This window comes from Haliotis rufescens, unplaced genomic scaffold (assembly GCF_023055435.1).
Source record: "Haliotis rufescens isolate VD_foot unplaced genomic scaffold, xgHalRufe1.0.p SCAF_3, whole genome shotgun sequence".
NCBI classification, from domain to species: Eukaryota; Metazoa; Mollusca; class Gastropoda; order Lepetellida; family Haliotidae; genus Haliotis; species Haliotis rufescens.
In genome coordinates, this window is record NW_025964001.1 from 60,781,711 (window position 1) to 60,800,738 (window position 19,028).

Here is a 19,028-nt window from a genome sequence, read left to right on the forward strand (position 1 = left end):
AAAGTGAGCATCGATCTAAGCTAATGGGATGACGTGCATCAAAAAAGTCAGCGAGTTTGACCACTCAGTCCCATCTTATGACAAGCATGAGTTGCTGAAGAACCAATTCTAACCCGAATCTTCACGTGTATATAAGACTAGATCAGTTCTTGGTGTTCCGACTGTAATGTATGTATTGGTATTGTTTCAGCTCACCCCGTTCCTCATCGGCTTCCTTTTCTGTCTTGAATACACCGCAGAGAGCTGGCAGTAACAACAGGAGCATCACACAGGAGGTAGTACATAGTGCAGAAAGTAGCGAGCAGAATGCTCAATATGTACTCAAACACTTACATCGATTCCATGCTTTTGTAATATTTGACAAGATAGCCACAAAAATCAAATTTAGCTGTTCTGGGTATGACTTCGAATGTTGTTCGATGTATTTGGAGTTGGACTTGAGCAAAAACCACATCTTTTCTTATATTGATTTAAAGATGAATATGCGTTTTCAAAGTTTTTCAGATTAAAATTATGATATTTCCAAGCAAACCCTTATTGTAATAAGGCACATGTTGACTTCATACTGAGTATGAATAAGATAAAATAAGTTCAGAGTTTAATTTACTCAATACTCAAGTGCAAACACATTACTTATGTCTTTTGTATGGAATATAAACACATCTTAATATATGTTGTGCAGTGTATGTCATGTACTGACAGGCAATATTGGTTATTTAAGAATTGACTTCAATGGTTTTTGCATTTATGTCGGTATAAATGTAAAAAAACAGGGTGCAGACTGTGTAAATCCACTATGTGGATTTAAGCAAAGTGTGCACACAAATAGTTTTACATTCATGACTCCATAAATGCAAAAACATATTGCAGTCAATTCTTATAAGTAAATCTGTCAACAATAAGAACTTCACAGAATGTTTATTTATTCATTAACATAAAAATAACTGTAGACAACAATTGATATGAAAGCAGGGACATAGTTCAGAGCTTTAAACACAAGCCTGTCCATTTTATTATCAGGCAACAACAGCATTAGCAGGCATGGCCTAATTTCTTTCTTGGTTTATGGGAAACGTAAACACAAAAGGAGATAGCTAGTTAGCCAATCTGGTACCATGTTATCACTTGCAATTTATGTATTTAGTAATAAATCCTTTATGGTGAATACACGTCTTAAGCAGTCCCGAGATGCCTGTTACAGAAATGCCCTTTTAGTGTTGATGTGATGTGATCATCAGGTTATACACATGGAAATAAGAGTCAACGTCTACACACTTTTTTATCTATGCACAGTGAGTTCATTAAAATAGCTAAATCTTAGTCTGTGTTCTTGTTTACCATGTTTGTCAAAAGATGACATAATTCCCTCATGTTACAACGGTTGGTGGGGAGCTCAGTGTGGACCTGCAGAAGAGAAGTTTGATAAATAGTCTGCATTTTGTGGACATAAATTATTTTCCTGTCATATGTCAAATAATTTAATTTAATTTAATTTATTTTTATTTTTTATGTAATAAATTAAAACCAAGATGTATTTTCAGTTCTGATCGTCACCATCTAACTTCAGCAAAGAATTTCAAAGAAGTTCTTGTTGTAGCATATAAATCTGTTTCAGCTGATAGTTGAGTCAGATTATTCTCTGGCATTGACAGACCGCCTCCGTGGTCTAATGGAAGAGCGTCCACCCGGAGAGCGGAAGGTCCGGGGTTCGATCCCCAGACGCGTCATACCAAAAGACGTTAAAAGATGGTACTTGTTGTTACCCTGTCTGGCGCTCGGCATTAAGGGGCTAAAACAAGGACTGGTCGGCTTGGAGTCAGTATACTGTGTCTGAGTGGGGTATTCATGTTAAACTGCGGCATGGTATCTCAGTGAGCTAGCACTATAAATCGGCATCAGTCCGGACTAGTACAAGCAGCCACAAACACACACACACACATACACGTGCATGCACGTCGCTATATATAAGTGCAATAATCTTGGACGCGACGTTAAACCCCATTTCACCTCACCTCACCTCTGGCATTGACATTTATATTATGGTCAGAGGGATCATTCATTCAGGACTTTGAGCCTTGTAATTCTTATGATTGATAGTGGCAAAAATGTATGATAAATGTTTCAGTTAATGTTATTTTGTCATCAGGCCATAGATGATGAGATCCAGAGCATGAGAGAGGAACACAGCCGGTCCTCTGGCAGTCCTGATCTCATGGATAACAGTTCTCGGTAAGCAATCAGATCACTCACAAGGACTTGGTTGTCTGTGTGTACTACTACTACTACTACTACTACTACTACTACTACCTGTGAAGATCCGGAGTAGAATAGCTAGGTCTTCAGCAACCCATGCTTGTTGTATATGGCGATTCATGGAATGGGGTGGTCAGGCTCGCTGACTTGGTTGATGCATGTCATTGTATCCCAATTGATCGATGCTCATTATGTCAATCACTGAGCACAGGCACACATGAGCACAGGCATGGTGCTGACAAACCTAGAAACATAATCGTGGAGAACCTGGATTTGAACCCATGACCATAGGCTTTGCCGTGCCCAAGGGATGCAACTAATCACAGCGAACTGCAGCAGCTTAGACAACTGGGCCAACTGGGCCCCTTAGAAATAGTAAAGTGACATCAAAATTACCATATGAAGTCTTCACATTCATTAAAATGCAAACAACACAAAACGATTCATATTTCATCTGTGCATTTTATTTCTTGTGTATGAACTATATTTCTGGAGTTGCCTCCCTTCGCTATTACTTATGATTCAACAGAGTAGCAGTGACTAGTCAGCAGCGGTCACTGTGTCGTGCGAGTTGAAACAAGCGAAATGCAGATTTGTTGTTGATAAATATGGTAAATGTCCGAGTCGGTAATCACAAACGCTTACCGTATTTTCTTGAGTAAAGTGCACACTTTTTTTCAAAAAAACTCAGCTGTGTAGCAGGGGGTGCGCATTATACACGCCATAATGAGTTTTGATGTTTTTTCCCCCCAACGCAAAGACATATTCAAGTCCATTTTTTTCTCCCGTCACAGCTCTAAACAGATGTATTTTTTCATTCCAGATATGACTCCCAGTATGCATCACTACAATCGTCCTTCAGTAGCTATGCTGCCTATGCCAGGGACCACCTGGCTCGGAGTGAGCGGCGGATCCAGACCATCATCCACCCAGTCCCCGGCTGTCCACCATCACCATCACCTCACATCTCGCCTTGGGACAATCAGGGAAGCCGGCGCCAGTCCCTCTCCCCGGCCCCCTCCGTAGTCAGTGACCTGCATGCCTCTACTGAGTCCCTGGCAGAGTCTTCCTCCACCAGCTTTATGTCCTTTGCTTCCAACATCTCCACCAGCGATGAGAATAGGTACTCTCGGAGCAGACCAATCAGTTCCAGGGATGTCAAAGCCAAGATTTACAGGCGGACCAGGAGGTGTATAGACTGAGTTAGATTTCACCCAAGAGAAATGAATGTCAAAAGTTGGATACTGTTTTGAAACAAATTTATTGTTCAATCATAGCATCCTGTGATAAACACTTCCCACTTGTGCCAAATGAACTAATGATATTTCTTGTGTGATTTGGTGAGTGCAAATACCACAGTATGCCAGGGACTATATGTGGATACCTCAACAAGACATTGCCTATTTATTGTACCTTTCCGGCCTCAAGCGTCGAACAGTATTTCCCGTGTCTTTGGATGTGGTGCAAGTTCTAAGTCATCTCACAGATGATAGCAGTCATAGCAAACAACATTGTGTGTGAAATAAACAGGTCTGCCAAAGATAGGAGTGTTCAGGAAAAGTAGACTATGTGCTGGCTTCACTGGGAGCGTTTTGATATTGATTCATGATTCCCTCCATACAGATAGCTGTGCGGAATGGCACATACATTGTTAGCTATTTACAAATGTCATTCTTAGTATTATTTATGAGGTTTTTATGAGTTTTTGTTGATACATACTTATAACCAAAGCGAATTGTGATATGTTTGAGAGAGGATAGCGTCTCATGTTTTACTACCATCATACAGATATATGTGTGTCATGTGTCTCCGTAACCCAAATACATCGGATACAGATCATATAGTGATACTTGTTATGTTATGAGAATGCATGTAGTTTTGTTACATATTGTTAGAAAACAGTTGTGTATAGGAACATATGTTTTACTCTCACAGACGAAGTCAAACTCTTTATATGTGCCTTCAGACAAAAGTTGATACTGGCTGTATGCATTCAAGCCTTTGTTGCTGGGGTTTAGACACGATTGAACAATCTTTGAATGTCAGCATGACTTGATGTTTTATAGCATTTTTATCTTAGAGCGGAATTCCTCTTCATGTTTTTTGTTGCATGTTTCATTTGTTAGTCATACAGTTTCATAATTTTGTTGTAGTTTTTACTGACCACATGATACTAGGCAGTATTACAAGTAGATTCATTCTCCTGTTACGTGTTGTCTTAATGTGTGTTGCTGATTGCATTTTGTATAATATCATATAATTTATTGAGAGTAAAATAATTCAAGTTATCAATTTATGACACTACGGCCATGTAAATTATTTTCAGCTATCATACTTGATATCATGAGATTTGTCTCATCAGTAAGAGAATGGTTGAATCACACACACTTTGTTTACAGGATGAAGTCACACACAGCACATGATATTATGTCAAAAACATTGATTTTGTTGTTGCAATTATTACTGTTTAACGTTCATGCTGTCACTTCATTTTCAAAACATGACTAACTTTTATTTTGTAAATACGTATTTCTTCATATAAACTATATTTTCATAAACTTCAATGGTCATGTTGTTCTTAGGAATTTGGGGGCACGGGTGGCCCAGTCGTCTAAGGCGCCGCGATTCGCTGTGCAGAGTTGGGTCCCTTGGGCACGCCAGAAACCTATGATTGTGGGTTCAAATCCAGTGTCGCTCCGATTATGTTTCTAGGTTTGTCAGCACCATACCCGTGCTTGTGGGTTTCACCGAAAAGGTAAACATCTGAGACCTGCATCACTTTGGGCTTTCCTCCCACAATTAAGCTGACACGCCGTGATACGTGGAATACTGTTAAACACGTCGTTAAACCCAGCTCATTCACTCTTGGGAATATACTGGAATGTGTAGCCTGGCTCTTTGTATCAGGTCACGATGCATCATGTAATATTGATTATTATTATATACTTCAGTGTGAAAGACTGAGTTTCCTGAAGTTAAGAAAAGTGGCTATGCCACTTTTGAAAATATCTCCTTCCCCCGTCACTAGATAAGAGATACATGATATTTCACTCGACACATGAGATATCATCTATATATTACCTGTACTCTACTTCTAGTAGCCACTTGCACCAGGGGGCACGGGTGGCCCTGATGTCTTAAGGCACCGTGATTCACTGTGCAGAGTTGCATCCCTTGAGATGCCAGAAACCAACCATCTTGGATTCAAATGCGGTTTTGTGTGCCATAGTTAAGTGGGACTTGAAACCTGGAAATGTAGAATAATACTTTTTTGGGCTAAAAATACAGTTTTAGCTCAAGACAAAAATGTGGCATCTTTATAGAAACATATGTTTTGTTGATTATTTGTAAGATAAGCTGTACTTTTGTTGATTTGTCTCTGCAATCTGCTAACCCAACGGTTCATTTGTCATGGAAACTATTTGACGCTCTCCATTGCTTCATGATGTCACTGCATTCCAGTGATGTTGTTATTGTCTCACAGCTGAGCATACTTTGAAAAAATGTGGTAGGGTCAATTACAGATATCTTCTGTGGTTACTTTCTTAATAAGCCTTGTATGTATTCAAATTTGCCAGCTTTATTTAGTATTCAATGTCTGGAAATAACAACATTCAGGTATTTCCGGGCATTGATTACACAATCACAGACACATATTTTAAAACACTGATGTGTATCTCCTACATTATGAAGATATTTGATATATGGTTGTCCTGATTGTAAATTCAGTAAGATTTGTTTTTTGAGATGATGTAAAGGCTTGCCATTATTGTGATCTGGGAATGATAAAAGAAAATGAAACAGGACATAGTCATATGATGTAACATGTATGTGTATGGGCTTTCAGTGTCTGCTTTTGATACTGCAACACTGCTAAACTGGGATACTCTCTGCAGAGTTGTCTCCCTTGTAACAGAATGAGACAAGCTCCTTCCCAGTGCGTGACACCATCGTAATAATCTCGGTAACATCGCTGCCACCAGTGTGGGCGCGGCCATTACAAGAATCTTGAAATTTGCCCTCTAACCCCAAATGTAGTAACGTTTATACTTTTGTTTATGTCTTTGCGAATGTCATCATATTTCATTTTGAAAAGGTTTACAACTGACCATGTTTTACTTTGTTTGTTTAATAATCAGATTGGTTCGAGATTGCAGACTAACGGAAAATCAACCAACTACTCCCTTACATTTTTACTTTAGCATTTAAAGATGATAGTTTTAATGAAATAGAAATTCAAATTGACAAACAAAGAAAGTAATTTAGCAGCGGTAACTGTATTCGGCATCACGACAGTCGTCACTTGTTTGTAAACATGACGGTCATTCGGTTGCGAGTTCAACTCCAAGCATGGTTCGGGTTACCTATCACAGTGGGGAGTTTTGACTAGTGGCAGCGATAGTATAGAGAGCTCCGCGAACGGACTATCGCTGTGAGGAGCTTGAGAACGAGACTGACACAAACCCACACGCATACGTGCTCACAAACACCTACATGCAGACACACATGCACACGTGCACACACACACACACACACACACACACAAACACACACAAACAAATCACCACTGTTGCAAATTATGCATTCAAAATGAAACTAAACTTAAGTAAAGTAAGTAATAATATCTTGTTTTGGATCAAACATTTGTTCAGTTAGTTTTAGAACTTACACTTTCAATTCCCTTTGAAATAGTAACTGTTATGTAATAAGATGTTTTATTTATGATATGTTTTTTTTAATAATCTGTAGAGCACAAGAGCAAAAATGAATTGTATGTCAAGGTAAATGTACAAGAAACACAAATGGTGTTGTGACTAAGTTTGTTCTCGCCTGCTTGCTCCAGCAAAAAACTTATGTTGAAGCATAAGTATGAACCTTTCAGAGAGAATAGTTTAGAATGACTATTCAAATGATTGGAAACAATGACTTCTAATATATTCCCAATACATGAACACAAAGGGTGGGTCTGTGGGTTTCTGGATCACCCTACATCTTCCTTTGAAAACAGAATCTTGCCCAGTATGTGGAAAACAAACAGGTTATTAAAGACAATTACTGTATTTCCTATATTAGAGCCAGGGCTCCAATATACACCGACCTCTAATTGATGCCGGTCTTACGTATACACTCTGTCCAAAAAATAGAAGCCTGTCACATCACGTTATGGCATGTAAGGAAGTGAAGTGGCACTTTGCCAACATTAAACAGATGCCGGGTCAACAGCTTGAAGGAAATTATAGACGCCCTGACGTCTAATAGAGGAAATGTGGTAAGATGTTTTGTTTCTGGTCTTTAGTCAGCACTAATTTCATTTGCAGCAGAAGACCTCATATAAATAGGACTACAATATATGACAATAGCTCTCCTTTCACTATGTGGAAGACTGTCACTGTATATTTGCCCAGTATGTAATACATGCACAATAATTTGCCTTCCATGATATTGCACAATATGAAATATGAAATATGAAATATGGAATAACATGGAGCTATGTTAGGATCCACGACAGAATATGTACAGAGCCAATACTGTGGTACTGATTAAGGATTAAGGAGCCAATTATTGTTTGTTTGGGATTTTTCAGTAACAAGTATAAATTTTAACTGTGACACTCTTATCATGCTTATGTACCTTAGATTATTATTGTAATTTTGGTTAATTTTACAATCGCCAAAAGAAAAGAGGAGAACCTTTAAGATTTATTGTGTCTAGTTCGCTTTATAATGCTAATGTAGTTCAAACTGTTTACATGATTTTGTGGTTTGCCAGACCGTTTTTCTTCTTGCTTTATGATTCTAAACTTATATCAGTGAGTGAGTATGGTTTTACACTGCTTTTAGCAATATTCCAGCAATATCACCGCAGGAGACACAAGAAATGGGCTTCACACATTGTACCCATGTGTGAATTGAACCCAGGACTTTTGGGTGACAAGCGATCACTTTAACCAGTACCACCCAATCCCTTAAACTTATATTAAAAAAAACTACCTACAGTCATCCATAATCTGTTAGTTCACCTAATTGCTTAAAACATTTGGTAAATAATAGGATTTTGATCAATTTTAGATTAGTCCAACTTGCTTTTTAAATAATTACAATGTGTAGAAAATAATTACAAATATGCATACTCCGACTCTATGTGAATGTTTTGATTTTGCATTCATACCAAATTAAGATTTATGATAGACGCCAAAGAGGGAGATGCACACTATGCCCTGGTGTCTATTTATCATCCCAAACAGGCTTCCACAGGAGATATCCTTGGGTGAGATCAAGCGATAGCTACATTGTAGATATCACTGGAATGAAATTGCATCTCAATGCTTTGCAGACCTTTGTGACATCATAGGTTACCATGACATCACAATCAAATGACATCACTAATGGCTCTGCTACTGAAGCTGTTAGCAGTACTTTTTACACTTAAGACACTACTTATTACTGTCTACAAATTGAAAAAGTTGGAAGAATGATGTTGGATGATAAATAAAATCTCACCCTTATGTCTTTTGATATCAAATATATCAACACTCGATACAAGTGGAAATACTTTCACTTTTATCCACTCGTGTTGATATATTTTATATCAAAAGACACGAGGGTGAGATTCTCTCTATATTACACAAGAAAGTGTGGTATAACATGTGTAACACTTTTCCTTCCTGCCACCTACTTCAGATGTTGAAAATATTTGTCCCAAAACTATATAGCACCTCTTTTTTGTATTCATCTCTGCTTTAACTTGTGAACGAAAAAAACATACACTGTATGTGTGTTACAGTCTGCATGTGTCATTGTATCGGTGATGAATCGGCCAGTGCAAGTTTAACAAAAGAATAGACCAGAAGTGGGGTACAAGATCAGAAGTAGGGTGTAGCACTTTTTTATCAGGTGTATTCTTAATAGGAGACTATATGTTGATTTGTCCATTCAAGACATTTTCCATATGAGACAATGAAGGCGCTTTTGGCCACCCATGATCCATTATCTCGCAGTATTGAACAGCTGTTGAACTTGTGGCATTCTTCCAGAATCACCACACATATAAGCAGATAGATGAAGCAGATGAATCTTGAAGCAGCTCTAGAAGCACACTTTGTGTGGGACTCTCAAGGCATGCCTTATTTACTGCATCTCCTCAATCTGTTACACAAAAGCATGCCATCCACCTAGTGACCAACCCCATGGAAGCCTATGGTATACTGACATATTAAGCACCTGGTCCAAGTCAAGGTTCCAGCTTTAACCCAGATCTTTTCTGATTAGGACCATTACAGATTTATAGTGCCCTGCATACAGGATCCCTGATTATGCTGAATCCATTTCATGAATGCCAGGGCTTAACGGCACACGGAGCAATGCTGTGAAACCAGCAAACAACATAATACTAAGTATTATCCAATAAATGTGTACACAGGCTCAACAGTGAAGGCTATTGTGCCAGCACAGTATGCTGGAATAATAATATGTGTGGAAAACTGTCCAAGAGGCACTAAACCTGATTTAATGGACGTGAATGTTGTTTACAGATCTTCCATCTTTGTTCTTTTCTGGGGCAATGCAGCCCAGCTAAGTGAGTGTGCAGAGAAAAGTTTTGGTTGAAGTGTTAGAATGGTGGGTACTGTGGTTGCACTGTTGATATTCCTGGCAAGCTACATGTTACATCTAGAGGTCTTTTCATACTTTTACTGTATTGAAGTTTTATCTTATAAATGTAAGAAGCTATTAATGGTAGACTGTTTCTGTTTTGATTCAGTGAATTCAATTCACCACGAACAGAGACACACTAGTTTCACCATGAACAGACACACACTAGTCTCACCATGAACAGACACACACTAGTCTCACCATGAACAGACACACTAGTCTCACCATGAACAGACATACACTTGTCTCACCATGAACAGACATACACTTGTCTCACCATTAACAGCCACACACTAGTCTCACCATGAACAGACACTCACAAGTCTCACCATTAACAGACACACACTAGTCTCACCATGAACAGACATAGTCTCACCATGAACAGACACACTAGTCTCACCATGAACAGACACACACTAGTCTCACCATGAACAGACACACACTAGTCTCACCATGAACGCGACGTTTCAACCCCATTTCACCTCATCTTACCTTAAATCATTTGAGTAATTCAATAGAGTGAAGAAGGCCTATGCTCTCACAACAGAGGCACAAAATTAACTGATCCACTCTGAAAGTATCTGGACATGTTGTAAAATTATGTTGCTTCACAAAAAGTTATTAGTATGTGATACTGATTGTTATCATCAGTGAGTTGTTCATAGTATGTAGTTAACAGGTAACTACATAGCATCATGGTGTATATAACAAAAAAATCCAGAACTGTCAGGAACAATAACAGTAATAATCTATTCGTCCATTGCTGAGTTCCAGCTGGGCTGTTCACAGGTGCTTTACCTTTTTATTGCCCTGGTCAGTGGATCAGTGTGCAACTATTTTCAGCTCCCTGGGGAGTATGCTTTCAGGGGCTAGGAGGGTAAGTCACATTACCCTCTCATCCCACCAGGTACCCATTTACTGCTGGGTGAACAGAGGCACGTTTTTAACAAAGTCACTTGCCTAAGGAGACGCCACATGTGCTACGTGCACTTCAGTGTCAGGCAAGAAGGATACCTAGGAATTCTCAGGAGCCAGGCGGCCGAAAACAGTCTCCCATCCAAGGACTCTCCGCGACAAATGTTGTTTAACTTCACCTGATTTCTGACCTGTGCGGGCGGTCGGGAAGCCTAGTGGTTAAAGTGTTTGCTCGTCACGCCGAAGACCCGGGTTCGATTCCAGACATGGGTACAATGTGTGAAGCCCATTTCTGGTGTCCCCCGCCGTGATATTGCTGGAATATTGCTAAAAGTGGCGTAAAACCATACTCACTCACTCACTCTGACCTGTGCACTGTACACAGGACCATGTGCCACCACTATTCTCTTTTTCTTCTGTAAGAATCCCAGGTGGCGCTCTAACTGATTGTGAGATGTCTACTATGTGTATGCAGTGGCCACAATGGCTGTGGTGGTGATTACCTCGGAAGGTGAACTCCCAGTTGGTGCTCATTTAGTGTGCCATCATACACTGAAGTCAAAGACTGACCACTACCTGATACACCTCACCACTCCGACTCTGGCATGAAGCTGCTTTCTGAGACTGTTGAATGTGGGTGTACAGTGACATGTCCAGCTGATGATTAGCACTGTTGCCGGTATGTTACCACATTGTGGGGTGCATTATCACAAATTAGCCATTAGAGAGTGATTTGTCATCTCTTCAATAGCTGACTATGCAGCCGAGAGGGATTGACAGCTTAGATCATTGTTATGTGAGAGCCGACATTGTCACACTATTGTGTAAACTGGTTGTGTGTGTATCTATGCCAGGCATACCAAGTCCTTGGAGCTAGTGCTGGCCTGATTGCCAGGAGTTGGTGACAGTCAGCTATTTAGGCTGTGTGTTCCTGGGCTGTGTGTACCTGGACATGCAGGAGAACTGCTATCTGCTGTACAGGTAAATACTTTACATCTACCAATTGTTCTAGTTCTTCTGTATTGATAGCTAAAGGTATACCGGGGATTTATGTAGACCTGCTCATAATCGATGCCAAATCTGCTGCAAATGTCATTAAAAGGTCCCAAATTCGAATTATATATTTCCCAATTCATGTAACTAATAGCTAATTTGCTAATAGCTAACCTGTATCTCACTGATAACAGGGCCAAAAACAAAGAAAGAGGCTTCAATGCTTAGTTTCATATTATTTCATTGAATACAATCTCATAATACAATGTTAAAATACCTCTGAATTTAAGAAATAAGAACTTTAAAAAAATGCCATTTTTTAGTAAAATAACATTTTTTTTCCAAAATTGCTGGAGCACTTTGTTTTGAATCCCGGCTTAATCCCTGTATACAAACAGTTCAGGTTAATTTATGCTAGCTGCCAAATAACTGGTAAAATGAGTTTTGATTCAGGCCATTTAAATGTCTTGGCCCATCTTCCAACTAGACTTGTGTTATTTGTGATGTGTATCTGTCACAGGTTATCCCCTGATACAGAGACTCCTCATGGTAACATGCTATTTAATACGGTTACACACCCAGGCTAGTTCCACTGAGAAGTTAGTTCAAGCAGGAATAGATCTAACTTGTACATTGGTTCTCTGGTAAAGTTGGTTCCACATTACTAGAGATAAAGTTCCAGGTGAACCAATTTTCAGAACACTCGATGACACTGGCACCAAGAGGTATCACCATCTGTGATGACTTGAAGACTTAAACTTGTAAGATGAGATACACAGAAACTGAACACGCTGGCAGTAGGTTTAAGACTTACACAACAGTAAGGTATTATCAGTACTGTATATATCCATTCAACCATGAAAAAATAGAAGAACACTCTTACATGTATTTTATTGTGAAAAAATAGAAGAACACTCTTACATGTATTTTATTGTGAAAAAATAGAAGAACAATCTTACATGTATTTTAATGCAAACATAGACAGAAAGTTGTCAGAACAATTTAACTCTGAGCAAACATTAAGTGAAGCTTCCGTAGTTTATTTCACCATAACCATGACATTTGATTCTGCCATCAATACGTCAGTGCAGTGTGGAGCAGTATTACAGGGGAAAGTAACACACCCTATCTAAAACTTCTCCATGTCACAGAAGTTTATAATATGCTCTTTGTCACTATTCATTGGGATTTCTGTCCAACACTTAATCCCATACATGATTTGAGCACCATTAATTAATATATACTTCTCAAAAGAAGTTAAAGAACACACACTTTTTTCATATGACTATAGATAATCTGTAGCTCTACCAGTCGGGTTTGGAAATCACAAAAATATGCATCATGACTGTTCAGTAATGAACAAAACATGAGAATCTGTTCATTTTAAATGTGAAATCAAGTGATTTCTCCGATTTAAATCATATTATTGTTGATATATAAATTTGCATAATGACCTATAGTTGTGTCAGTTTTACTTGTTAAAATGCATGTTCCAAATGGCCAGTGAATTCCTGGTTCAGAATCTACAACAACAATGACTTCATCATAATGGTTTGATGTTCATGAACTCTAGTGTTGTCTCACATAGCGTGAGGGGCGGGTGGGTAGCCCAGTGGTTAAAGCCGAAGACCCGGGTTCGATTCCCGACATGGGTACAATGTGTGAAGCCCATTTCTGGTGTCCCCCACCGTGATATTGCTGGGATATTGCTAAAAGCGGCATAAAACCATACTCACTCTCACATAGCGTGACCATCTAATCCATTAGTGGTGTATTTTACCATTTTGCCTGTAGTGTTGTGTATCCCAACACACAGATTACAACAAGTTACGGTGTGTTGCCTGCTACTTCCCTAGTACTTCCCAGGGGGGCCGTGGTCAGAAGTAGATCAGATGTGATCTCCAAAGGTGCTGCATCTTCCCATGCACCCACCTGCATTGTCCATCACTGTCAACAGCTCTCCCCTTGTTATCACTATGTTCATGTTGAAACTACTACTACTACTTCAACCCTGCCACCTGAAAGCATGTTGGTATTAAACCTTAAGCTTATGTTCATGTGGGTGTTTGCACTTGTTCAGTGATCCAAAAACAATACCTGGTAAAAATGTGAAAAACCCTCCATACTATAATTCTTTGTCATCCAAATGCAGGTGTAAACAGATTTGTACAAATGTTGTGATTTGGGGGATGTAGATGTGTTTCCTAATGTTGTGAGAATGGGTGCATTGTTACTGTTTATCTTTTAATCCATCCTGAAACTGTTCCAAATTGGGATGTATATATGAAATACCCTGCCCTGCCCTGCCCTGCCCCGCCCTGCCCCACCCCACCCCACCCTTCCCTGCCCTGTCCTGCCCTGCCCGACCCCACCCCGCCCTGCCCTACCCTGCCACATTCAACTGAAGCAAGGAGTTGATTCTTATCAAGCTGGGTCCATATCTAATTATCTATTATGTAATGATATAATTGCCCATGTTTGTCATGACAGAGCAGTCTTTCAGGTCCTGATATTACTGACTGAAACATCAATAGGCTAGTGGAAAGCTAGTAATACCTTAATTAATGCTGTATGGTAACAGTTAACAGTTGTTGACGTAGAGGCCAAGCAGAAGCCTGACTGACTGCATTAACACAAAGCTTTCCTGGATATTACATTGTGCTGGGTATAACTTTCCATGCTCTGACATTTAAATAGGCTTCATGTAACAGATAAGCACTGACATTATTAATACTGGATTTATCATAGGGGTATATGACGGGCTGTTCATATGACCTGATAAGAGGATAAATGTGGACTCACTGTTATTAATGAATCCATTATGCCCCTTGGGCACCAACAAGTGTCTCATGGTTGTGGTGGGTGGGAATCTGTAGGACATATGGCTACTGTGTAAGGGTATTAGATAAATGGATCATCTCAGGGGAAGATCAACGAGTTGGATAACAGCAGGGGAAGATAAACCAGTTGGACAACTGCAGGGGAAGATCAACCAGCTGGATAGCAGCAGGGTAAGATCAACCAGTTGGATAACAGCAGGGGAAGATCAAGCAGTTGGATAACAGCAGGGGAATATCAAGCAGTTGGATAACAGCAGGGGAAGATCAAGCAGTTGGATAACAGCAGGGGAAGATCAAGCAGTTGGATAACAGCAGGGGAAAATCAAGCAGTTGGATAACAGCAGGGGAAGATCAAGCAGTTGGATAACAGCAGGGGAATATCAACCAGTTGGATAACGGCAGGGGATGATCTACCAGTTGGATAACAGCAGGGGAATATCAACCAGTTGGATAACAGCTTGGGAAGATCAACCAGTTGAATAACGACAGGGGAAGATCAACCAGTTGGATTACAGCAGGGGATGATCTACCAGTTGGATAACAGCAGGGGAATATCAACCAGTTGGATAACAGCTTGGAAGATCAACCAGTTGAATAACGGCAGGGGAAGATCAACCAGTTGACTAACGTCAGGGGAATATCAACCAGTTGAATAGCGGCAGGGGAAGATAAATCAGATGGATAACAGTAGGGGAAGATCTACCAGTTGGGGAACGGCAGGGGAAGATCAACCCTACCCTACCCTTCCCTACCCTACCCTACCCTACCCTACCCTACCCTACCCTACCCTACCCTTCCCCGCCCCACGCCACACAGCCCCATCCCAACCTTGCCCCGCCATGCCACAACCCACCCCATCCTGCCCTGCCCCACTCTACCCTACCCTACCACAAATGTACTAGTGTCGTGTGTTTGTATATAGTTAATACCCTACACTACCCTACTGAAGTTTTAATAGTGCCTGTGTGTATGCATAAAGTAAGCTAAACATCTTTCCATTCACTGTGAACTACTAATGAAATAATTCAGCTGTAAGCAAGGGCTTAATCAGGGCTCCAGCTCCTAACACAGGTCTGTGAAAGTATGCTAGGCTGTAAGTTGGTTTCCCCTTGTAGTTCAAACATCAACAGCCATTATTTGTGGGACATTCATGGCTGAGGGAACTTTCTGTACGCACACCATGCAACAGATTACAGGAAAGGTATTACACATCCATTATGTAAGATCTGACTTGTTTACACTACCATACAACCTGGGCTTGCAGTCACACAATTCCATGCTTGGCTGATTTCTATATCTTTATTCTAATGAGGCAAAGTATGACCCCTGTCCCAGGCTGCAGACTGGTTCGGTGAACAGTGGGTCCTTGCAGTAGTTTTATTTATCAGTGTCCTGTCCTCACCATTGATCTCTGGAAAGAGGTTAACTATGGCATCTGCCATCAAGCACCTGTCCTCACCATTGATTTCTTGAAGTAGTTTAGCTATGTCCTCTACCCACAAGCTCCTGTCCTTACCAGACCGCCTCCGTGGTCTTGTGGTAGAGCGTCCGCCCGGAGAGCGGAAGGTCCAGGGTTCGATCCCGGGCCGCCTCATACAAAAAGACGTTAAAAGATTGTACTTGTTGTTACCCTGTCTGGCGCTCGGCATTAAGGGGCTAAAACAAGGACTGGTCGGCTCAGAGTCAGTATACTGTGTCTGAGTGGGGTATTCATGTTAAACTGCGGCATGGTATCTCAGTGAGCTAGCACTATAAATCGGCATCAGTCCGGACTAGTACAAGCAGCCACACACACACATACACGTGCATGCACGTCGCTAAATAAGTGCAATAATCTTGGACGCGACGTTAAACCCAATTTCACCTCACCTCACCTCCTGTCCTTACCATTGATCTCTTGAAGGAGGTTAACAATGTCCTCTGCCATCAAGCACCTGTCCTTACCATTGATCTCTTGAAGGAGGTTAACTATGGCGTTGACTAACAACCACCTGTCCTTACCATTGATCTCTGGAAGGAGGTTCACTATGTCCTTGCCATCAAGCATCTATCCTTACCATTGATCTCTTGAAGAGGTTAACTATGGCATCTGCCATCAAGCACCTGTCCTCACCATTGATCTCTTGAAGGAGGTTAACTATGGCGTTGACTAACAACCACCTGTCCTTACCATTGATCTCTGGAAGGAGGTTCACTATGTCCTTGCCATCAAGCACCTGTCCTTACCATTGATCTCTTGAAGAGGTTAACTATGGCATCTGCCATCAAGCACCTGTCCTCACCATTGATCTCTGGAAGGAGGTTAGCTATGTCCTCTACCCACAAGCTCCTGTCCTTACTATTGATCTCTGGAAGGAGGTTAACAATGTCCTCTGCCATCAAGCACCTGTCCTCACCATTGATTTCTGGAAGGAGGTTCACTATGTCCTTTGTCAACAAGCACCTGTCCTTACATTGATCTCTGGAAGGAGGTTCACTATGTCCTTTGTCAACAAGCACCTGTCCTTACATTGATCCCTGGAAGGAGGTTAACTATGGCATCTGCCATCAAGCATCTATCCTTACCATTGATCTCTGGAAGGAGGTTCACTATGTCCTTTGTCAACAAGCACCTGTCCTTACATTGATCTCTGGAAGGAGGTTAACTATGTCCTCTGTCAACAAGCATAGAGACAGAACTATGTCGTTGTATCATCGGAAAGCGTGATGAGCTTTAGGTAATAGGTATATTGTGTGGAGAGCAATGTTGCATTTCAGCTCCTACCACCAGCTCATTATGGAGACATGTACGGTATAGCTTATGATTAATGAGCATGTCTGGCAATCAGTCCTATGTACAGGCCAGCTCATAATGTAGTGAGCTGGAAGCATGAGCAGAGCCCTATAGCAGCAGCTGAGGGCCGGTATCTCAACTCTCAGTTCCTTCTTCAAACATGTGAGTAAAGCAGCCGTTGTTGCCATGACTTCTAAAGTTTGAGTACTCAACTCACGACAAAATGCAAGTGTATAGTTTCCTTGAAGATGTGATCAATTTTGTTGAGAGAGATTAATTTATTGTTGCATTGACATGTTTTGGTTAGGTGAGGTGAACTAGGGTTTAAGGTTGCTTCCAAGATTATTGCACTTATATAGCGACGTGCATGCATGTGTGTGTGTGGCTGCTTGTACTAGTCTACAAACGAGCTTTGAATGTAATAAGGTATATGTTACAACAATTAGCTAAACATGTTAGCACATCAATAACCTTCAGAATGAGCTGGATAAGCAGACTAGGCTACCTTAGGGACCATATGGATCTGCTTCATGGCAAACGATCCTGCTTTTTTTTCGCCGCTTTTTGCAATATTCCAGCAATATCACGGCGAGGGACACCAGAAATGGGCTTCACACATGTCGGGAATCGAACCCGGGTCTTCGGCGTGACGAGCGAACACTTTAACAACTAGGCTACCCAACCGCCCCACATACATGTAGAAATGCAGGAATAAATATATTATTGAAATGAACAATTAACATTTATTAAAGACATTATTTTTGTCTGTTTGCATTTGAAGCAAGTATATAATTGGTAATGATGGTTCCTGCCGATCTGTGTTTTAAGTGATACCATTGCTCAACTCTACCTTGTCAGATTCCCATGTGAATATTTTCTGTGCTTGTTCCAAGTGTGAATTCAGCACAAAAATGTTATCAAGATTATTGAACCATATTTGCTTCAGAGGGGGTAATAACAGTGAAAGCAATTTCCGTTGCTCAATGGCCAAATGATTTTATCAGAATTGCAGGTCATTTGTTGTGTGATCGATGTGAAACCTGAGATTGATCGATGTTCGACTGGAAAGATTTTAAGAAGAACTCTACTAGGACACAGCGAGATTTATAAAACATGTCATAACTCACTTCAGTGATTGCAAACATGGCATGTCACTTCCTATGAATTATGTGTTAATGTCCCCCAAGTACAATCCCAGAAGTAAATTGTTTGTTTATTGTATTCAGATATTTGATGTGTATACGTATGATATGCTTGTCTAAGCAGCTTCTGTTAATTTAGCAGCTGTCTTCAGGATGCAATTTGTTCTCTGGAAATAGTATATTGGAACAATTTACAGTGAAACCTCATTCATCCAGACATTGCTGTTCCGGGTGATATCATCCAGAAAGATACATTTCCAGATTAAAGATCACAGGTACATCGTTACATCCGTTTGATGTAATTCCCCACAATAGTAATTTGGAAGGCATGGTCTCGAGATTAACAGGTTTGAGTGTAACATGATATAGTTATAAAATTTTGTTTGCTGTTATGACCAATATAAAAGAACTGATGCTTTGGGGAAATTTGAAGATGAATTATTCATAGTTTTTATGAGGTGGA

General features: G+C 40.4%; 1 protein-coding gene across 1 annotated transcript in view; it reads left to right on the forward strand.

The window, feature by feature from the left end:
- Positions 1-3,455, forward strand: part of LOC124132417 — an 84,167-nt gene extending 80,712 nt beyond the window's left edge. Inside the window, exons 27-29 of the mRNA XM_048403471.1 lie at positions 191-275; positions 2,147-2,229; positions 3,077-3,455. Of these exons, the coding sequence (XP_048259428.1) occupies positions 191-275; positions 2,147-2,229; positions 3,077-3,455 (547 nt within the window). The remainder of the gene's footprint in view (positions 1-190; positions 276-2,146; positions 2,230-3,076) is intronic.
- The last annotated feature ends 15,573 nt before the right edge of the window (positions 3,456-19,028 follow it).